Genomic DNA, 19,982 nt, shown 5'->3' on the forward strand with positions numbered 1-19,982 from the left:
TACAGACTAAACTCATCAATCAGCGTATGCGCCTCGTATCTGGCTTCATTGCAGTTTTGACAGAGTATTTATTTTATTTTATTCTATTCTATTGTTTTTGTTATTTTATGCTGCTCTTAACTATGTGCCGTCCGCTTCCTGCCGTGACCAAGCACATTTCACAGTTGTGGGACTAATAAAGGTTTATCTGATCTTATCTTTGGTTTATACAGTGTGTACAGTGTACCATATTTATACAGCGCTAAAACAACATTCACCGCAATGCACTTTATTCTGCGGTATTCAACAGATCCTGCGTTATTATGATATTACATTAAATTCAATCCAATAATCAGACGATCTCCCACGTGCACGCAGCATTTCACATCTAAATGAGGTATTAAAAACAAACTAGTTGTATGTACAGCAAGTAAAATGTTGTAATATGAATAAGGAACACTAGAGGTCAGTGTTTATTCAGGTCATGTCCCTGATACTGTGACACAAATGCTCACGTCAAGACAGCATTTTTGTCCTTTTCATTTATTCTATCGTAGCCATTGTACAATGAACACATCTGGTGTGTGTCCCGTTTGCCTCCAGATGATTAAACCTGATTACTTTAAAGCTGTTAGCGGGACAGTACTGCAGCTAGTAGAGTCTAAGCTACTCCTGATGGGAACTGCATCACAATAAAAAAAATCGATTTGATTCAAAACCAAAAAGAAAATCTGACATTTAAAATTAAATAAATCAAAAAATAGTTGCTGTTAAAGCTAAATTCATTTATTTGATCAATAAATGTAAAACATATTGTTGGGTTATTTATTCAGCCAATTATAAAAGGGACTAAATCGTATTAATATACTGATGTAATAACCCCAAAGCAACCATTAATAAAAGTAATTCGGAGAAGAATTTTTTTTAACTGTGATTTTAATGATTGTGTTATTTATATCAACATCTGGTTCCATTTCCAGGAGGAATGTGTGTAATCCATACGCTTCTACACTCCAGTCTTCTGTTTTATCCAGCTGCGGTATTTGGTAACCCGAGTGTAGACGCCGGGTGCGTATATGCGAGCGCAGCCTTTGCCCCAGCTCGTCACACCTGCCAGGAAAAAACGCCCGCGGGAGTTGGCGACAGACAGAGGCCCACCGGAGTCACCCTGAGAGAGAGCAGAACATGACAATCAACTAGGCTGACCTGCTGTGAAATATCTGCGATTGAGCTGAGTCCCAAGAAGCAACATATTACAACCAATTTTGAAATCCACTGTATTCATAATATTCTGTTTTTTGATATTGTCAATGTGTTTATACATAATGCTATTGTATTTAATCAGTGCTGAAGCAACAGTCACCACAATGCACTTAATACTGTATTATTCAACAGATCCTACATTATTATAATATTACATTATTCAATCCAATAATCAGATGATCTCCCATGAGCACGTGACTTTTACATCAAAATGAAGTACAGTGGTCCCTCGTTTATCATTGCGCAAAGTAGTCAGCTTTATTTTTTACAGTTATTACAGATGTTTTAAGGCTGTAAAACCCGTCACTACACACTTTATACACTTTTCTCAGACAGGTATAAACATTTTCACACTTTTCTCTCAAAGTTCAAACCTTGGTAGAAACATAAGTCCAGTATTATAGAATGAAACCAAAGATCAAACGCTGTTTTCAGGTGCAGAACATGGGAATAGAGCAGCTGCGAGAGAATTCAACATTAATGAATCAATGGTACGGAAGTGAAGGAGGCAAGAAGAATGAGTTGAGTAGAGTTTGACTTATCTGACTGTTTTGTTTCGCTTAATGTGCCTTATAATCCGGTGCGCCTTATGGTCCGAAAAATATGCTTCTACCTTCCTTTAGCATGTCCAGAAGTCCAACTTTTTGTGCAATGTTTAGCTGGGTGCTACTACAGGTGCCTTTGACGGTGCAAAGCGTTTTGTCGACATTGTTGTGTTTGTTGGGTAGAAAACTTACAGTACAGCACTTCAGAGTCACACTGCTAGCGATTGAAGATTTATGTATATTTGACCAGCTGAACGCATTCTGTACTGTACAGGAGACACAGCACGAGATTGATTGACAGTGGCCTACAGCCAATCAGGACACAGAAAAAAAAATCAGGGAAACAGCGAGGCCACGTAAGGTGAACCGCGTTATGGTGAGGGACCACTGTACTGAAAACAAACCAGTTGTATCTGTTGTAAAATGTGCCAGGACTATGTGATGTAATATGAATAAGAAACACTAGAGGTCACTGTTTAATCAGTTTATTCCCTTTATACATGTCATGTCCCTGATACTGTGACACAGAAGCTCACATGAAGAAAGGATTCAAGAAAGCATAGCTATCGTTTAACAGTGAACACATCTGGTCTGTTACCTGTTTTTCTCCAGATGATTAAAACTGCGAGCAGAACAGTATTATACTTATTATATATATATATATATATATATATATATATATATACTGCAGCTGGTAGTGTCTATAATAAGCTACTGCTGATGTAAACTGCATCACAATTAAAAAACAAAAAACTTCTGTTATGTAAAATTAAATAAATAAATAACAATAGTTGCCAATAAAGCTAAATTCATTTATTATGTTTTATATACATAAATTGGTTGCTTCTGTGTAAGTTTCCCTTAAGTTGCAACGTCTGGTGCCGAAAACCTTTATACCATTTATTAGTAATTACCTTTGCAGACTGATCTTAAAAATAATCAGAAGTTATTGTGAGCTGCATAACTCACCCAGTGGATTTTTGTTAAGGTTTAAAGTTTTAGGCATGGCCCCCTTAACAGCACAGGCAGCTTCACTAGGCTCTACTTCATCAAATGGACTCATCTGTGATCATATAGCTGTGTGGTACCACACTCCCAATACATTTTACTCCTGCTATATTATTTTTAACCTGTTTAGCACTAACTAGCATGTAGCTATGTGGAGCCTTATGGACTTAGCTTGCTAACCAAGCTAGCACCTACTCTCTTCATGCACTTCATACACTCTTCCAAACATGGTCACTTTTGGCTCCAGAAAATCACATATTTGAGAGCTATGAAGCTAACACTGAGGCTGATGAGTAGCTCACAAACCAATAGGTGGCAGTGAAGTGGCTGTATGCATCTTTTATATACAGTCTATAGGTTCCTCTGTGAACTAAGCACCCTTGTTTAGTAAATTCATCAAACAAATGCAGCTGTAAAAACCAAAACAGCAGCAAAGTACTTCACCTTTCCTCTCACTATTACAAGCGTGTGTGAATTATCTGTACCTTACAGGTGTCCACGCCTCCTGAAAGGACTCCAGCACACAGCATGTTACCCGTGACCCTGTAATTCAGTAGAACATTACACAGCCAGCTGTTGATGATCTTAACTTCCGCCTTCTGGAGGATGGCCGTCGCGGCACCTGACAGACAACAAAGTCATGTTCTATAAAGCTTGTTGATGAATGACAAAGCGATTCAATACTGTTTGATCCTGTTTATGATGTTTTAAAGGCAGCACATAAATCCTAATTTCAAAGTGGGGTTTATAATCAATCGTAGCTCCTAACATGTTGCTAAAACCTTGAACTCATTTGGTCACCCTCTATTCTTTACTTCAGTCATGAAAACCTTGCTTCCAGTGGTACACACTTTTGAGTGAGAAATACAGGCAAACACATTTATAGGCAGCTGTAAAACAAATATGATGTCAACACAAGCTCAAGTTGTGGATTATAGCTAGAATAATTACTCTTCTGACCCTGTCTGTTGCTAGGTCAAGTTTTTTTTAGCATGCTGGATTGCTCCTGAGGTGGATTCAAGTGATAGATGACAAGCCTTCCCATGCTTGACTGATTTTCCCTCGTTTTCCACTTGATGATCTGCTGCACCTTGTGGTATTGTAGGCCTGTATCACCCACCCTTTCACACACAGTTGGTTATACATAAGACCACTGACTGACATTTTCTCAGTTCCAATTTTTGGACTATTCCCCTTGGTGTTTTATTTGGGACTGTCAATAATAAGCTGCAGTGTAAAATGTTCTCCACATTTGAAAGGTGTGTGAGATCTTCCTTTGAATTGACACTGAATTTGAGAAATCTGTTTTCTATAACAGTTTAGGATTCAGGTTACCAGGGTGTACCCAACATTGAGAACTAAGACTTGGCCAAGTCTTTATATTAGTAGTTTTATGTCCTTTTACCTTTATTTATTTTTTATATTTCTTTCTTTAGTGAAGGTTACAAATGATCTTCTTATGGCCTCTGACAGTGGACTCATCTCTGTGCTTGTCCTGCTAGACCTCAGTGCAGCGTTCAATACTGTTAACCATAAAATTTTATTACTGTGATTAGAGCATGCTGTAGGTATTACAGGTACTGTGCTGCAGTGGTTAATGCAGTGGTATCATATCTATCTAATAGACTCCAGTTTGTGCATGTAAATGGAGAGTCCTCTTCACACACTGAGGTTAATTATGGAGTTCCACAGGGTTCGGTGCTAGGACCAATTCTGTTTACATTATACATGCTTCCCTTAGGCAGCATCATTAGAAGACATAGCATACATTTACACTGCTATGCAGATGACACCCAGCTCTATCTGTCCATGAAGCCAGATAACACACACCAATGAGTTAAACTGCAGGAATGTCTTAAAGACATAAAGACCTGGATGGCCACTAACTTTCTGCTTCTTAACTCAGATAAAACTGAGGTCATTGTACTCGGCCCTGAAAAGCTTAGAAATATGGTATCTAACCAGATTCTTACTCTGGATGGCATTACCTTGGCCTCCAGTAACACTGTGAGGAACCTTGGAGTCATTTTTGACCAGGACATGTCCTTCAACGCACATATTAAACAAATATGTAAGACTGCGTTCTTCCATTTGTGCAACATCTCTAAAGTTAGAAATATCCTGTCTCAGAGTGACGCTGAAAAACTAGTTCATGCATTTATTACTTCCAGGCTGGACGACTGCAATTCATTATTATCAGGATGTCCAAAAAACTCACTGAAAAGCCTTCAGTTAATCCAAAATGCTGCAGCAAGAGTCCTGACAGGGACTAGAAAGAGAGAGCAGATTTCTCCTGTTTTGGCTTCCTGTTAAATCCAGAATTCAAAATCCTGCTCCTCACATACAAGGTCTTAAAGGTCCCATGTTATCTTAATGACCTTGTAGTACCATATCACCCTATTAGAGCACTTCGCTCTCGCTCTGCAGGCCTACTTGTTGTTCCTAGAGTATTTAAAAGTAGAATGGGAGGCAGAGCCTTCAGTTTTCAGGCCCCTCTTCTGTGGAACCAGCTTCCAGTTTGGATTCAGGAGACAGACACTAGCTCTACTTTCAAGATTAGGCTTCAAACTTTCCTTTTTGCTAAAGCATATAGTTAGGGCTGGACCAGGTGACCCTGAATCCTCCCTTAGTTATGCTGCAATAGACGTAGGCTGCCGGGGGATTCCCATGATGCATTGAGTTTTTCTTCTTCAGTCACTGTGTGTTAACAGACCTCTCTGCATTGAATCATACTTGTTATTAATCTCTGTCTCTCTTCCACAGCATGTCTTTATCCTGTCTTCCTTCTCTCACCCCAACCAATCACAGCAGAGGGCCCCGCCCCTCCCTGAGCCTGGTTCTGTCGGAGGTTTCTTCCTGTTAAAAGGGAGTTTTTCCTTCCCACTGTCGCCAAAGTGCTTGCTCATAGGGGGTCATATGATTGTTGGGCTTTTTTCTCTGTATGTAGGGTCTATCTTACAATATAAAGCACCTTGATGTGACTTTTATTTTGATTAGATTTTTTCCACACTTGTGTAAAGTGCCTTATCCCTGTGGTTGTCAAAACTTATGGTTCGCTAAAGGCAGCTGGTTCTTTTCAGTCACACCCCTGTGCTCCTATAGTTGGACATATTGGCCCATTAATATAATCTATTCAGTAATTCCCCTTACTGTGTTACATTGTCATCACCTTCCAGTGTAGAAAGATATTAACTTTGACACAGTGTTTCAGTACTTCTTTATTATCATCTCACCTCCCTGCAGGGTATTCCCCCAGCCAGTGATCCAAGCCTCTTGGCCTGATGGGAAGTAGTAGGTGGAGGAAGGCAGGCAGATGGGTCTGATGTGCTGGGTTAGGTTGACTCTGGTGTCCAGCTCCATCAGCGCAATGTCACTGTCTTCAGTGTATCTGTTGTAGTACCTGTGAGCGATGATCTGCTTCACACCCCTCTTTACTGTCCACTCATTGGTCTGGTTCTGCACTTGCAATCCCAGGAAAGCCTCCCATTTGTGAGCCTGAGACAGCCTGCACCATGAAAACAGTCAGGGCTGTAAACAACTGCTTTAATTGCAATTGTAATGTAATTACATTTCAAATGAAGATGGTTCAAACATATTAAACAAGGATTAATGCTGAGAAAAGACATTTAATAATGACACAGTAAACTATCTTTTGCCTGAAGTCACATTTGTTTGATTTAAATTCTCTTGTAATTTTGTTGATGTCTCTACTTTCTAAAATTCAACTGTTTTATTTATATAGCACCAAACCACAACAACAGTAGCTTCAGAGCACCACGTTGTGAGGTAAAGACCCTATAATAATCACGGTAAGGAAAAACTCCATTTTAATAGGAAGAAACGTCAGGCAGAAACAGGCTCGGGGAGGGGCGGGGCCACTTTTAAATACTCTAGGAAAAACGCGTCAGAGTCTGTGAACGAAGTGCTCTGTATCAGTGATATGATACTATGGGCATTAGATGGGGTCTCATTATTCAAGGTCTTTTATGTAATGAGAAAGATTTTAAATTTAATTCTGGATTTAACAAGGTTCCAATGAGTGAGAAACATGATCTCTCTTTTCTAGTCCTTGTCAGTACTTAAGTTTTTTCAAAGTGGGGCATTTATGTCCAGCACATCCCACAGATGCTAGATCGTTAATCCCCCACTGTTCCTTCCTTGGACCATTATAGGTATGTGGCGAGTTTCCTGCTGCAGGTGCAATGGACGCGCCTGCGTGGCATCTACAAACCACGCCCGCCACAGTTTTGGAGATGCTCTGACGCAGTCACCTAGCCATCACTATTTGGCCCTTGACAAATTTGCTCAAATCCTTACACTTTACAACATTTGCAGCAATATTTATCACTTAAAATAGAGCTCCTACTTGTAAACTGTAGTGTCTCGGACGCAGTGGGCAGCAGTCAGCAGCCAGCGGTCACTCAGCACAGAGGCTCCACACATGTGCCCTAGCCCCTCGAAGTGGAGGCTCACCTGCCAGGGCCACTCACCCACATTAGCTCCCCGACCCCCCACGATACGAGTGCTACTGTACAAACTCGTACCGCAATCTGAAAGCAAACACAGATCTTAATACACTAGAAAAGTCACACTGCAACCATCTGTGGGTGAGTGTGTGGTAAACGTACCACAGTTAGCCTCGTCAGAGCCGTCCTCACAGTCCTGCTCTCCATCACACTCTGGGTTCAGTTTACTGATGCAGAGTCCATTACTGCAGTGGAAGGTGAACGCTGAGCACACCACTGAAGCTAAATGAAAGGAGACACACATGACATCAGTCTCTAAGAAAATAATACAAAGGAATCTTTTAGGTCAAAATATCAATTAAAATGTTTTTGTCACGAAATCTAATCTTAATTTTTAGTATCTCCAAATCATTTATATTAGCTTAAAGTTTTGTCATTCTTCACATTCATCAGGCCAGTGTTTCCCAACCACTGCTCTGGTGTTATTTATTTAAAATTATTTAATTTTAATTAATGGGACTCATGGCAACACTTAAAGGGAAGAGGAACAACTTTATTGACTGACCGACGCGTTTCGGCTTTTAAGACAGGTGGAGATTATGTCTCCTCCCCCCCGTCTTCATCACTAATGATCTAGTCTAGTATTTACTTGGGCATGACTTAACCAATTAACCAATACCAACCTGTTATATGTCAACTGGTTTATCTATGAAGATATGATTGGTTAATTTTTCTGTTTCCTGCCTTTTATTTAAGCAAACTTCTACTATGTGTTACTTTGACCCTGATGAAGGCCAGAAGCCAAAACGTGTTGGACAGTCAATAAAGTTGTTCCTCTTCCCTTTAAGTGTTGCTGGAGTCCCCGCATTGCACACATGTGGAAGTTAAAGTGAAACCAGTCATTTCTTGCACTAAATATTAGGGGCTAACTTTAACTCTTTTTAAACGTTAAACAAAGAGATGTTTGATGGACTCACTGCAGTTGATTTCATCGCTGTTGTCACCACAATCGTCCCAAACATCACACTGAGAAGTATTGCTGACGCACTTGTTGTTGTTGCACTGGAACATTCCTGTACAAGCTGAAAAGACAAACAAAAAAAACAGTTTATCTATTTATCTGGTTCAGAAAATCCATCATGGCTGACCATGGCTCAGGGGGTTAGGAAGCACATCTGTAACTGGAAAGTCGCCGGTTCGAGCCCCGGGCTCTCTGTCCTGGTCATTGTGTCCTTGGGCAAGACACTTCACCCCTTCACTCTACCACCTACTGGTGTTGGCCAGAGGGGCCGATGGCGCGATATGGCAGCCTCACTTCTGTCAGTCTGTCCCAGGGCAGCTGTGGCTACAACTGTAGCTGCCTCCACCAGTGTGTGAACATGAGAGTGAATGAATAGTGGAATGGTAAAGCGCTTTGAGTGCCTTGAAAAGCGCTATATAAATGCACTCCGTTATTATTATTACCGTTTCATGTAAACATTCATTTTAAAAGAAAAAAAAATCATCTTATTGATCATTTGGGTTGAAGTCAGTACTCATCAGTGAAACCCTGGTTGACACGCAGAACAAGTCAAACTTAGTTAAACTTAGTAGTCATTATGTTGTTTGTTGCATTTGATGGTGACCGTAGATGCATATTTATCTCAGTAAAAACAAATCTGCATTTGGTGCTAAACCTTCTTTAATTCTTAAAAAACATGGATAAAGAGATGTTTGATGGACTCACTGCAGTTGATTTCATCGCTGTTGTCACCACAATCGTCCCAGCCGTCACACTGAGAAGTATTGCTGACGCACTTGTTGTTGTTGCACTGGAACATTCCTGTACAAGCTGAAAAGACAAACAAAAAAAACAGTTTATCAGGTTCAGAAAATCTGTCATGGCTGACCATGGCTCAGGGGGTTGGGAAGCACATCTGTAACCGGAAAGTCTCCGGTTCGAGCCCCGGGCTCTCTGTCCTGGTCATTGTGTCCTTGGGCAAGACACTTCACCCCTTCACTCTACCAACTACTGGTGTTGGCCAGAGGGGCCGATGGCGCAATATGGCAGCCTCGCTTCTGTCAGTCTGCCCCAGGGCAGCTGTGGCTACAACTGTAGCCTCCACCAGCGTGTGAATGAATAGTGGAATTGTAAAGTGTTTTGAGTGCCTTGAAAAACGCTATATAAATGCAATCCGTTATTATTATTACCGTTTCATGTAAACATCCATTTTAAAAAGAAAAAAAATCATCTTATTGATCATTTGGGTTGAAGTCAGTGCTCATCAGTGAAACCCTGGTTGACACGTAGAACAAGTCAAACTTAGTGGTTAAACTTAGTAGTCATTATGTTGTTTGTTGCGTTTGATGGTGACCGTAGATGCATATTTATCTCAGTAAAAACAAATCTGCATTTGGTGCTAAACCTTCTTTAATTCTTATAAGATGTTAGACAAAGAGATGTTTGATTAACTCACTGCAGTTGATCTCATCACTGTTGTCCCCACAATCGTCCCAACCATCACATTGAAAACTCTTGCTGATGCACCTGTTATTGTTGCACTGGAATTTTCCAGGACAAGCTGATAAGACAAAAACAAAATCAGTTCATCTACCTGGTTCAGAAAATGTGTTAGTCTTATAAGTAATCATTTTTTAAAATTATCTTATGATCATTTGGGTTGAAGTATTCATCAGTGACCTCCCATAAGGAGCCCAGTATGAGTAGGTCTCTTTTTTCCCTCCACTTGCCCATTGTTTTGTACATTTCATTGTTTTTTCCAAATTACCACCTGTCTCCAACCTGTCTTCCCATGTCATGTCTTTGCTATGTATGTGGGGTGAGGTGGGGTTTAAACTTCACAAACAGAGATGTTTGATGGACTCACTGCAGTTGATTTCATCACTGTTGTCACCACAATCGTCCCAGCCGTCACACTGAGAAGTATTGCTGACGCACTTGTTGTTGTTGCACTGGAACATTCCTGTACAAGCTGAAAAGACAAACAAAGAAAACAGTTTATCTGTTTATCAGGTTCAAAAAATCCGTCATAGCCGACAATGGCTCAGGGGGTTGGGAAGCACATCTGTAACCGGAAAGTCTCCGGTTCGATCCCCGGGCTCTCTGTCCTGGTTATTGTGTCCTTGGGAAAGACACTTCACCCCTTCACTCTACCAACTGCTGGTGTTGTTTGATGGTGACCGTAGATGCATATTTATCTCAGTAAAAACAAATCTGCATTTGGTGCTAAACCTTCTTTAATTCTTATAAAACATGGATAAAGAGATGCTTGATGGACTCACTGCAGTTGATCTCATCACTGTTGTCCCCACAATTGTCCCAACCATCACATTGAAAACTCTTGCTGATGCACTTGTTATTGTTGCACTGGAATCTTCCTGGACAAGCTGATAAGACAAAAACAAATCGGCTCATCTACCTGGTTTCTACCTACTTTAGAAATTGCTGCAGTCCTTCAGTCAAACATTTTTTTTAAAAGAAAAAAATATCTTAGCAATCAGTTGGGTTGAAGTCCGCAATGAAATGCTGGTTGACACCTAAGAGGAGTTGCTTTGCTTGGTGATTTTGTGGAGGATCATTATATAGCATTACAGCACAAGGTGAGCAGACTGGACATTTAACTGTAGAGATATTGTACAAATGCAAGAAGGTTACAAATCATCCTCTTATGGCCTCTGACAGTGGACTCATCTCTGTGCTTGTCCTTCTTGACCTTAGTGCAGCATTCGATACTGTTGACCATAATATCCTATTAGAGCGATTAGAACATGCTGTAAGTATTACAGGTACTGCGCTGCAGTGGTTTGTATCATATCTATCTAATAGACTCCAGTTTGTGCATGTAAATGGAGAGTCCTCTTCACACACTGAGGTTAATTATGGAGTTCCACAGGGTTCCGTGCTAGGACCAATTCTGTTTACATTATACATGCTTCCCTTAGGCAGCATCATTAGAAGACATAGCATACAGTTTCACTGCTATGCAGATGACACCCAGCTCTATCTGTCTATGAAGCCAGATAACACACACCAATGAGTTAAACTGCAGGAATGTCTTAAAGACATAAAGACCTGGATGGCCACTAGCTTTCTGCTTCTTAATTCAGAACAAACTGAGGTTATTGTACTCGGCGCTGAAAAGCTTAGAAATATGGTATCTAAGCAGATTCTTACTCTGGATGGCATTACCTTGGCCTCCAGTAACACTGTGAGGACCCTTGGAGTCATTTTTGACCAGGACATGTCCTTCAACGCACATATTAAACAAATATGTAAGACTGCGTTCTTCCATTTGCGCAACATCTCTAAAATTATAAATATCCTGTCTCAGAGTGACGCTGAAAAACTAGTTCATGCATTTGTTACTTCCAGGCTGGACGACTGTAATTCATTATTATCAGGATGTCCTAAAAACTCCCTGAAAAGCCTTCAGCTAATCCAAAATGCTGCAGCAAGAGTCCTGACAAGGACTAGAAAGAGAGAGCAGATTTCTTCTGTTTTGGCTTCCCTTCATTGGCTTCCTGTTAAATCCAGAATTCAAAATCCTGCTCCTCACATACAAGGTCTTAAATAATCAGGCCCCATCTTATCTTAATGACCTTGTAGTACCATATCACCCTATTAGAGCACTTCGCTCTCGCTCTGCAGGCCTACTTGTTGTTCCTAGAGTATTTAAAAGTAGAATGGGAGGGAGAGCCTTCAGTTTTCAGGCCCCTCTTCTGTGGAACCAGCTTCCAGTTTGGATTCAGGAGACAGACACTATCTCTACTTTCAAGATTAGGCTTCAAACTTTCGTTTTTGCTAAAGCATATAGTTAGGGCTGGACCAGGTGACCCTGAATCCTCCCTTAGTTGCTGCAATAGACGTAGGCTGCCGGGGGATTCCCATGATGCATTGAGTTTTTCCTTTCCAGTCACCTTTCTCACTCACTATGTGTTAACAGACCTCTCTGCTGAATCACACTTGTTATTAACCTCTGTCTCTCTTCCACAGCATGTCTTTACCCTGTCTTCCTTCTCTCACCCCAACCAATCACAGCAGATGGCCCCGCCCCTTCCTGAGCCTGGTTCTGCTGGAGGTTTCTTCCTGTTAAAAGGGAGTTTTTCCTTCCCACTGTCGCCAAAGTGCTGCTCAAAGGGGGTCATATGATTGTTGGGGTTTTCTCTGGGGTTGTATCTATGAAGCGCTTTGAGGCGACTTTTGTTGTGATTTGGCGCTATATAAATAAAATTGAATTGAATTGAAAAATAAAATTACTGACAATGCTTTTCACATTTCACCGATATGTGACATGTGCATTTTCCTCACATAATCCCAGTGAAAATATTTGTTTTTAAAAAGAAAACAAACAAAATAACACAAAAAAATTGTATCTTAATTTACTTTGTTTAGCCAAAGGAATCTGGGAGTAGCTTGCTTCAAAACCAGGGAAGTTTTCCTTCTCATTTGTGACCAGCGTCAGTAACATGACGTTTCCAGAAGAGAAGAAGGATAATAACTTTTGAGGATTCCCACACAGTCTGAGAAAAGAATACAGAGACAGAAAGGTTAACCTTTAAAAAGGAACTTTACAGAAGCCTGAAAAGCCTGTTTTATTTCTGATAACACACAACAGGGATACCACAGTCCTGTGGCTGGATGCATAAAGGATGTGTGTGAACAAAATTCCTCTTCTTGAACATACACTGGAATTTTTCGTAAAAGACTGGTGTTTTAAAAATGCACAGCTATGCCGTATAGTTTAGACAAGGTTTTGTTATGTTTTTTTTAATTGTCTTTTTATGTAAGTTAAATAGGAATTAAAGAAGTTTGCATTTAATTTCAAAACACATCTACGTCATTGTGAATGTTACAATTCCATCAATAAAAAAAATGTGTTCATCCATGTTTCATGCATCTGGCCTGCATGGTACATCTGTGCATCCCTATAATAAGGTGAAACGTCAAACACACAGAGGTCACCAAACGCAAGACCTTCAGTTAAGATGGACATACATAAATCTTTAAATGTCTTTTTTTTTCTTACCTAAAAACCCAAACATTCAGTCTACTCAGGCAACAAACAGAAACTTTGAGATAACTGACAGTTTAAATTCTGGGAGAGGAATCATTTGTCTCACTCTGTCAGAGCACGTTTCTCTATGGGAGCCAGCGAATCATAGGCTTTGATGAAGTCGTGCTGACAGTCGTCCTCCAAGATCAGACTGTGAAAGTCGAGCCGAACTCGGTGGCCGGGTTCCGCCCGAAGCCTCCACTGCAAGTTGGCATTTGGAGGATAAGGATAGTCTGGAAACCCCGGAGAATGCACAATTCCACGATTCCTGACATGGATGTTGAAGAACTTCCTCTCTAAAAATATGTTAACAAAAGTAACATTGCATCATTGTTACTGTGCAACAGGATATGAAGGTCTTATGCTTTGTAACATATTCAACTAAATAAATAGACTCTTTTACATTTTGAGGCAACTTAAATCTGTTTGAAATTTATTTTAACAAAATTTAAGCTTTACATTTAGAAATGCTTGAAGAAAACCCAGTACTCACTAGCTAATGTGGACCTGGTCAACCGTGGATCTATAGCTGTAAACACAAAGATAAATGTATTAGTAAATCACATAGATAATAAACTTTGCAGTCTTAAACACCTTTCTGCTTCTTCTCTCCTCCTGTTAAAATAGTGGCCATTTCAAAAAATAAATAACTTGTAACAGTTTTACAGATGTAACATTATCTACAGCTAATTTCACAACCATTGGTATTTATTTAGAGTCTTTTTATTCAATTGATCTTTCTGAGTTAACTTCAGCAATTACTTCATCCAAACCATCCTACAAGACTGCTCAGGGAAGTCCTACCATTAATTAATGTTAATGAAAAGTTTCAGGTTTCAGAGTTCGTCACAGCACAGAAACAGCTTTAGTGAAGGTTACAAGTGATTTTCTTATGGCCTCTGACAGTGGACTCATCTGTGTGGTTGTGCTAGACCTCAGTGCAGCGTTCGATACTGTTAACCATAAAATTTTATTACCGTGATTAGAGCATGCTGTAAGTATTGAAGGTACTGTGCTACAGTGGTTTGTATCATATCTATCTAATAGACTCCAATTTGTGCATGTAAATGGAGAGTCCTCTTCACACACTGAGGTTAATTATGGAGTTCCACAGGGTTCCGTGCTAGGACCAATTCTGTTTACATTATACATGCTTCCCTTAGGCAGCATCATTAGAAGACATAGCATACATTTACACTGCTATGCAGATGACACCCAGCTCTATCTGTCCATGAAGCCAGATAACACACACCAATTAGTTAAACTGCACAAATGTCTTAAAGACATAACCTTGTTATGTCAAACCTTGTGAGATGATGCTGCTGATGTTCAGGGTGTCACTGGGTTTCAGCAGTCCTTGTCCCTGTTGGCCCCATTCACTTTCTGCTGGAGGCTCCAGAGATTCAATGGCTTCATCCACAGTGGTTTGCTGAGGGATGGGGACATCAAACTCCGACTCATAATACACCATAATGCTGTTGTCCCCGCTGTCACCCTCACTGCTCCACAAGACGCAGAGAGGATTTATACAGACTTTATTTTTAAAGTGCCCCACTGAACAAGAGAGTTCCGTATTTTAGGTACAAACCAATCCACCATATTAAAACCAATCATCAAATACTCTGCAGAAGTGCAGGAGCTGAAATGCCAAACGCAGCAATGGAAGACACACCTGAGTGACGGGCTGAGGTTGAACACCAACAAGACTGAGGACTTAAAAGCCGGCCCCAAAACGACCGGAACATCAGCGTCGATGGAAAAGACCTGGCGAAGGTGTCTCACTTCAAGTACCTCGAATCAATGATCAGCAACGATGGCAACATCCTGCCAGAAGTACAAGCCAGGATTAATGCGGCCTGGATGAAGTGGCGCTAAGTCACTGGTGTTCTGTGTGACCGACGAATCCCCGACCACCTCAAGTGAAAGATCTACAAGAGTGTAGTGCGCCCTGTGGCCCTTTACGGGTCCGAATGTTGGCCAGCAACCACAACGCACGAACAGGCCCTTCCCACAATGGAAATGCGGTTGCTGCGATGGTGCCTGGGCCTGACACGATGGGACCACATCATGAACATCAGCATCCGAAAGCGGCTGGGCATCACGCCGATCACAGAGAAGATGCAAGGAGCGCGACTGCGATGGTATGGGCACGTGGTCAGAAGTAATACAAACTCAGTGGCAAGAACAGCACTGCGACTCAGCCCCCAAGGCCGGCGATAAAGGGGCAGACTAATGGATGGACAGAATCAAAGATGACCTGAAAAAGATAGGTGCCAGCCTGAACGATGCCCTTGATCGTGCTGAATGGAGGCGGCTTTGCAGAAAAGCGGATCCGGCAGAGTGGGAATAACTCTAGGAGGAAGAAGATCAAATCCTCTGCAGATTCATAAACTTTTGCATGTATAACCAGCACAGAAACTGGGTGGGGCTACATGGCATAGGTTTCCATGACCAAGGCACTCCTGTAGCTGTAATGTATTGATGTCTCAATACTTTTGTGTATAATGTATCTACACATGCCTCTGAGCATTACTGAGCCCCGGGCACACAGCAGTGATTGTCCTTCCTTTGACCTTTTGGTCAGAACGAACTACTGGATATCAGGAGCAAGCAACAGACCAGCTGTTCTGGAAGCGCAGTCATGACCATTACATCTTGATCCATGTCAGAGTTGCACTGACTCTAATCCATCTTAGAAAACATTAACTTCAAGAACTGACAGTTGATTCAGCACCTTAACATCTTTAACTAGATAAGCTGATCACAGTGAACAAATGACAAACACTCAACACTTAGCAGTCAGCATGGCACCATGGCCACTGACAGTTTCTGTTTCACAGTACCTGAAGGCCTGGACGGAGTTGCGGTTGAAGTATTTGGCCAGCACTGAGTTTTTGGAGTAAATCAGTTTGAGCTGAAAGAGAAAAAAGTCACACATCATTGCAGCGACTTCCTTTAATTGCCTCAACAAAGACAGAAACACACAACAGAGGAAGCCACAGGTTTGTGATAACATCAAGATTACAATACAGATTCATAGCAAGTCATTTTGATCCAAATCGACAGGATGGCATGGCGCGTTATCTTTATGTAACAATCCTCAGACAGGCTGTGGTGTTTAAATGATGTCCAGTTGGTACGAAGTGGTCCAAGGTGTATCAAGAAAATATCCCCCACATCATTATAGCACCAGCAGCCTGAAGTGTTGACAGAAGGCAAGATGGAGCCATGGTTTCCTGTTGTTTACACCAAATTCTGACCCAAATGTCACAACAGAGATTTAGAGTTGATTCAGAGTTGATTTTACAGGCCAATTTATGAAACTGTATGAGAATAGAACTTTAGGATTGTTGTAATCTCACAATAAATGCTTTTATAGTGCTTAACAAATTTATTAGGCCACCATCCACCCTAAGGTTTATGCCGCAGTTGCCCCAAATTAGCAGCATCGGTAATTACCCAAATTATTTTTTATGTTTCCCCCGTGGGTAATCCACAGGTATCAGCAGGCTCTTTAATAAAATTCTATATTTTTTTTATCTTAATTCCATTTTTTATGTCATTCAGATGCTAAATTACTGTTATTTACTTTTGTTGGTGTTTTAGTGGTTGAATGTTATGCTTGATTCATTTCTGACTTGTGACCGTGTGCTGGCTCACATTTGGGTATAAAACTGTCAATTCAGTTGGAAATTCCTCAGTGTTGTTCAAAATGGTCAAATATGAAGAAGCCACTGAAAAGGAAACCGTCTGCATTAAAGCACTTTGTGATGCTGATCGTTCTCACTTTTATGACAGGTGTGTATATTTCATACTACCCTTCTTTGTTTCCTGAATAATTCTTTCTTCACAAGATAAAAACTGGAATCATCATAAAGTCCACATCGTGTCATAAAGCATATATGCTGTGAGTCTGTCAGGTCTCACCTGTTGGCTGACTTGAGCAGCCAGCTGAGTGAACTCTGAGCTGTTGGGATCTTCATGCTCTTGCAGGAATCGCTGGTTGTTGATTCCCATGGAGCCGATGTAAGTTCTCTGCACCGTGTCATTGTTGTGTACTAAAGACACACAAAATGTTTAAGATGTTTTATACACAACCTGGAAATTTTTAAAATTTACTCAACTAAAAAAGTGAAAAAGTTCATTTTTGAACACTTAGATAAAAAATGTCACAGTTAGCTGTGAAAGCATGTTTTTCAGAAAAGTTACCCGAGTTTTACCAAAACCTTCAACTGCAGCACGTTTCACTTTATATTAACAGAAACTTAATACAAAATATTTGTGGGAAAGTAACACACAGACCATAATACAGCACATACACAAATATTAGAATACTTAATATTAAAACACAGCCTCGATCATGACTTGTGATAGTTTGAAGAACTGTAATTATTTAGCAAATAGAGAAATGAATGTGTTATCAAACTGGCTGCAGTGGGGAATTGTTTTGCCATTAGCTTATCGTCAGCAGTAGACTGATTACAGAATGAGCCATCCTTTATTTACAGTTCTCCCATCATCCTGGAAAGAAAGTCCATGTTCTCTGTAACCCCCACAAATGTGGCATTGATAGAAAACCCAGCATGTCCTCCTGACAGCACGATGGGACTGAAATAGATTGTGTAAATGGTGAAGGACATAGAGGTCTCTGACTCACGTCCTACACAGAAGACAAAAATGAATTGCTGGGTCTTAAGTCGATACCTGACTTGACTGCTGTCACTTTTTAGTTATGGGGTCACAAATTTTATATTTGGCTCCATTTTTATCTGTGTACCTATCTTTTAGTTATATCTATCTGTTTTTAGTAAGTTTGTTCTTATATTCCCTTTTATTCTAGTATAATTAGTGCCTTCAACATGCTGACATATGTGGTACTTTGTTAAAGAGCATTTTATTTAATCATGTCTTAATTTCCCTGTTTCTATTGTAAAGGGCTTTGGTGTACTGTTGGTTTTTTAAATGTGCTATATAAATAAAGTTGTGTTGTATTATATTGTATAAAGGCAGCTTACAGTGAAAGGGCCAGGGCAGCAGTTGACTCATCACAAGCAGAATAGCGACTGCTATCAGCAGGGTGACTCCTATCCACACCTTCATCCTGCAGAGATGAAGTTACGTAAACAGTTACAGTTTATGTAACTGTAACTGTTCTGTAGGCAGAGAGAGAGGGAGAGAGGAGACCACTGTTAGAGTTTATCAGTTGTTACAGACTAAAAAATATTCCACTGAAATACAAAAAATGGTGTTATGAGGAAGACAATGACACGCAGACACTGCAGAACTGAAGACGGCACAGAAGGACTTGATCAGCCACAGAGTGCTGCAAGGATATTAAAAGGAACACAAACAAGATTTGCCTATTAAAACATTTAAGCTGTGACAAATATGAACTATGAAAGGAAGCCTTTAAAGGGACACTGACCACAACAACAACAAGAAAAAGATATTTGAGGAGTGCCTGGAAATCTTAGATGAAGTAAAGTGTAACATCAATGATGACAGAATGTTAACAGGTTTTCAAGACTATGCACACATATCTCTAACACAGCTATAGGGTCGGGCTGCATGTCTGCATTTCTTTGCAGAGGAAGCCACTGCAGCCCAGCACAGATGCATTTAGTTCTTTGTTGACTGAGACACTGTGCTGTGCTTTATAACGCCTGTAGAAGAAATCACAGCACAGGTGGTGCAATCTCCACAACGACGCACTTTGTTCTGACGTGTCTGCATATGCCACACTCCTTTTTATTGACTTTAGTTCTGCCTTTAATATGATTTATATTCATATTGTGCTTAGCAAAAAGGATTAACCTTCAGCTGAACAATTCTTTATTAGGAGGTATCACACCTTTTATGAAAAAGAAGTGAAATGTATTTCAGTTTTATGTGACATCATAAGTAGCACAGTGTCACAGAACAGCTGTGGGCAGGAAAGGACCCAAACAGACTTCACGGAGGCGAAATGTAAACTCAAAAGCAGCTTTATTGCTGACACAAGGGAAGTGATACCAAACTATACTGGGGCATGTCTGTGAACTAAATGAAGAGGCACACTGGGAAACACAGCCATGAATGAGGGAGATCGCAACGCTGGACAGAAGAAAACAAAAGACCTTAATACACAGGGAATGACGAGGGAACAGGAAACTCATGGGGAACACAGTTGGGGCAAATTACACACAACTAGTGATGGGAATTGAGCCGGCTCTTTCGGCTCCCAACCGGCTCTTCAGGTTGTTTTGTTGCTTTAATTAATTTATTATCAACAACAATATGAAATTATGCACAAAAGGAATTCCGGGTTGGGAAGCTCATCTTGTAACCAGAAGGTTGCTGGTTCGATCCCCAGCTCTGTCTGTCTTGATCGTTGTGTCCTTGGGCAAGTCACTTCACCTACCACCTACTGGTGTTGGCCAGAGGGCCCGATGGCACGATATGGCAGCCTCGCCTCTGTCAGTCTGCCCCAGGGCAGCTGTGGCTACAACTGTAGCTGCTTCCACCAGTGTGTGAATGTGAGAGTGAATGAATAGTGGAATTGTAAAGCGCTTTGAGGATCTCGAAAAGTGCTTTATGAATGCAATCCATTATTATTACTAATGTAAAAACAAACGTATAAATCTAAACGGTGGCCCCTGGAGACAAAGCAGAGAGAGAAAGAGAGACAG

At 40.7% G+C, this 19,982-nt stretch overlaps 1 protein-coding gene and 1 long non-coding RNA gene across 2 annotated transcripts in view; one reads left to right on the forward strand and one right to left on the reverse strand.

The window, feature by feature from the left end:
- Positions 1-19,982, forward strand: part of LOC146494087 (uncharacterized) — a 98,453-nt gene that overhangs the window by 78,343 nt on the left and 128 nt on the right. The gene's annotated exons all lie outside the window — the stretch shown is intronic.
- Positions 781-19,973, reverse strand: LOC146494093 (suppressor of tumorigenicity 14 protein homolog). The gene is made up of 17 exons (XM_085146038.1): positions 18,330-19,973; positions 17,242-17,372; positions 16,158-16,228; positions 14,620-14,813; positions 13,808-13,843; positions 13,382-13,610; positions 12,645-12,781; positions 10,544-10,648; positions 10,129-10,233; positions 9,718-9,822; positions 8,988-9,092; positions 8,239-8,343; positions 7,424-7,543; positions 7,162-7,345; positions 6,029-6,300; positions 3,281-3,417; positions 781-1,147 (listed from the first exon to the last, which is right to left on the reverse strand). Exons 1-17 carry the CDS (start codon positions 18,412-18,414, stop codon positions 986-988), a joined length of 2,283 nt encoding a protein of 760 aa, XP_085002164.1. The 5' UTR covers positions 18,415-19,973; the 3' UTR covers positions 781-985.

This window comes from Neolamprologus multifasciatus, chromosome 20 (genome assembly GCF_963576455.1).
Source record: "Neolamprologus multifasciatus chromosome 20, fNeoMul1.2, whole genome shotgun sequence".
NCBI lineage: Eukaryota > Metazoa > Chordata > Actinopteri > Cichliformes > Cichlidae > Neolamprologus > Neolamprologus multifasciatus.

What these genes read in the sequence shown, in the direction of transcription:
- LOC146494093 (XM_085146038.1), bottom strand. Translation starts at nt 18,414, where the DNA reads ATGAAGGTGTGGATAGGAGTCACCCTGCTGATAGCAGTCGCTATTCTG. An exon ending in CAGTGATGAAATCAACTGCA is followed by an intron (nt 9,823 to 10,128) that starts GTGAGTCCATCA and finishes TTGTCTTATCAG; the next exon opens with CTTGTCCTGGAAAATTCCAG. An exon ending in CTCTGACGAGGCTAACTGTG is followed by an intron (nt 7,346 to 7,423) that starts GTACGTTTACCA and finishes GTTTGCTTTCAG; the next exon opens with ATTGCGGTACGAGTTTGTAC.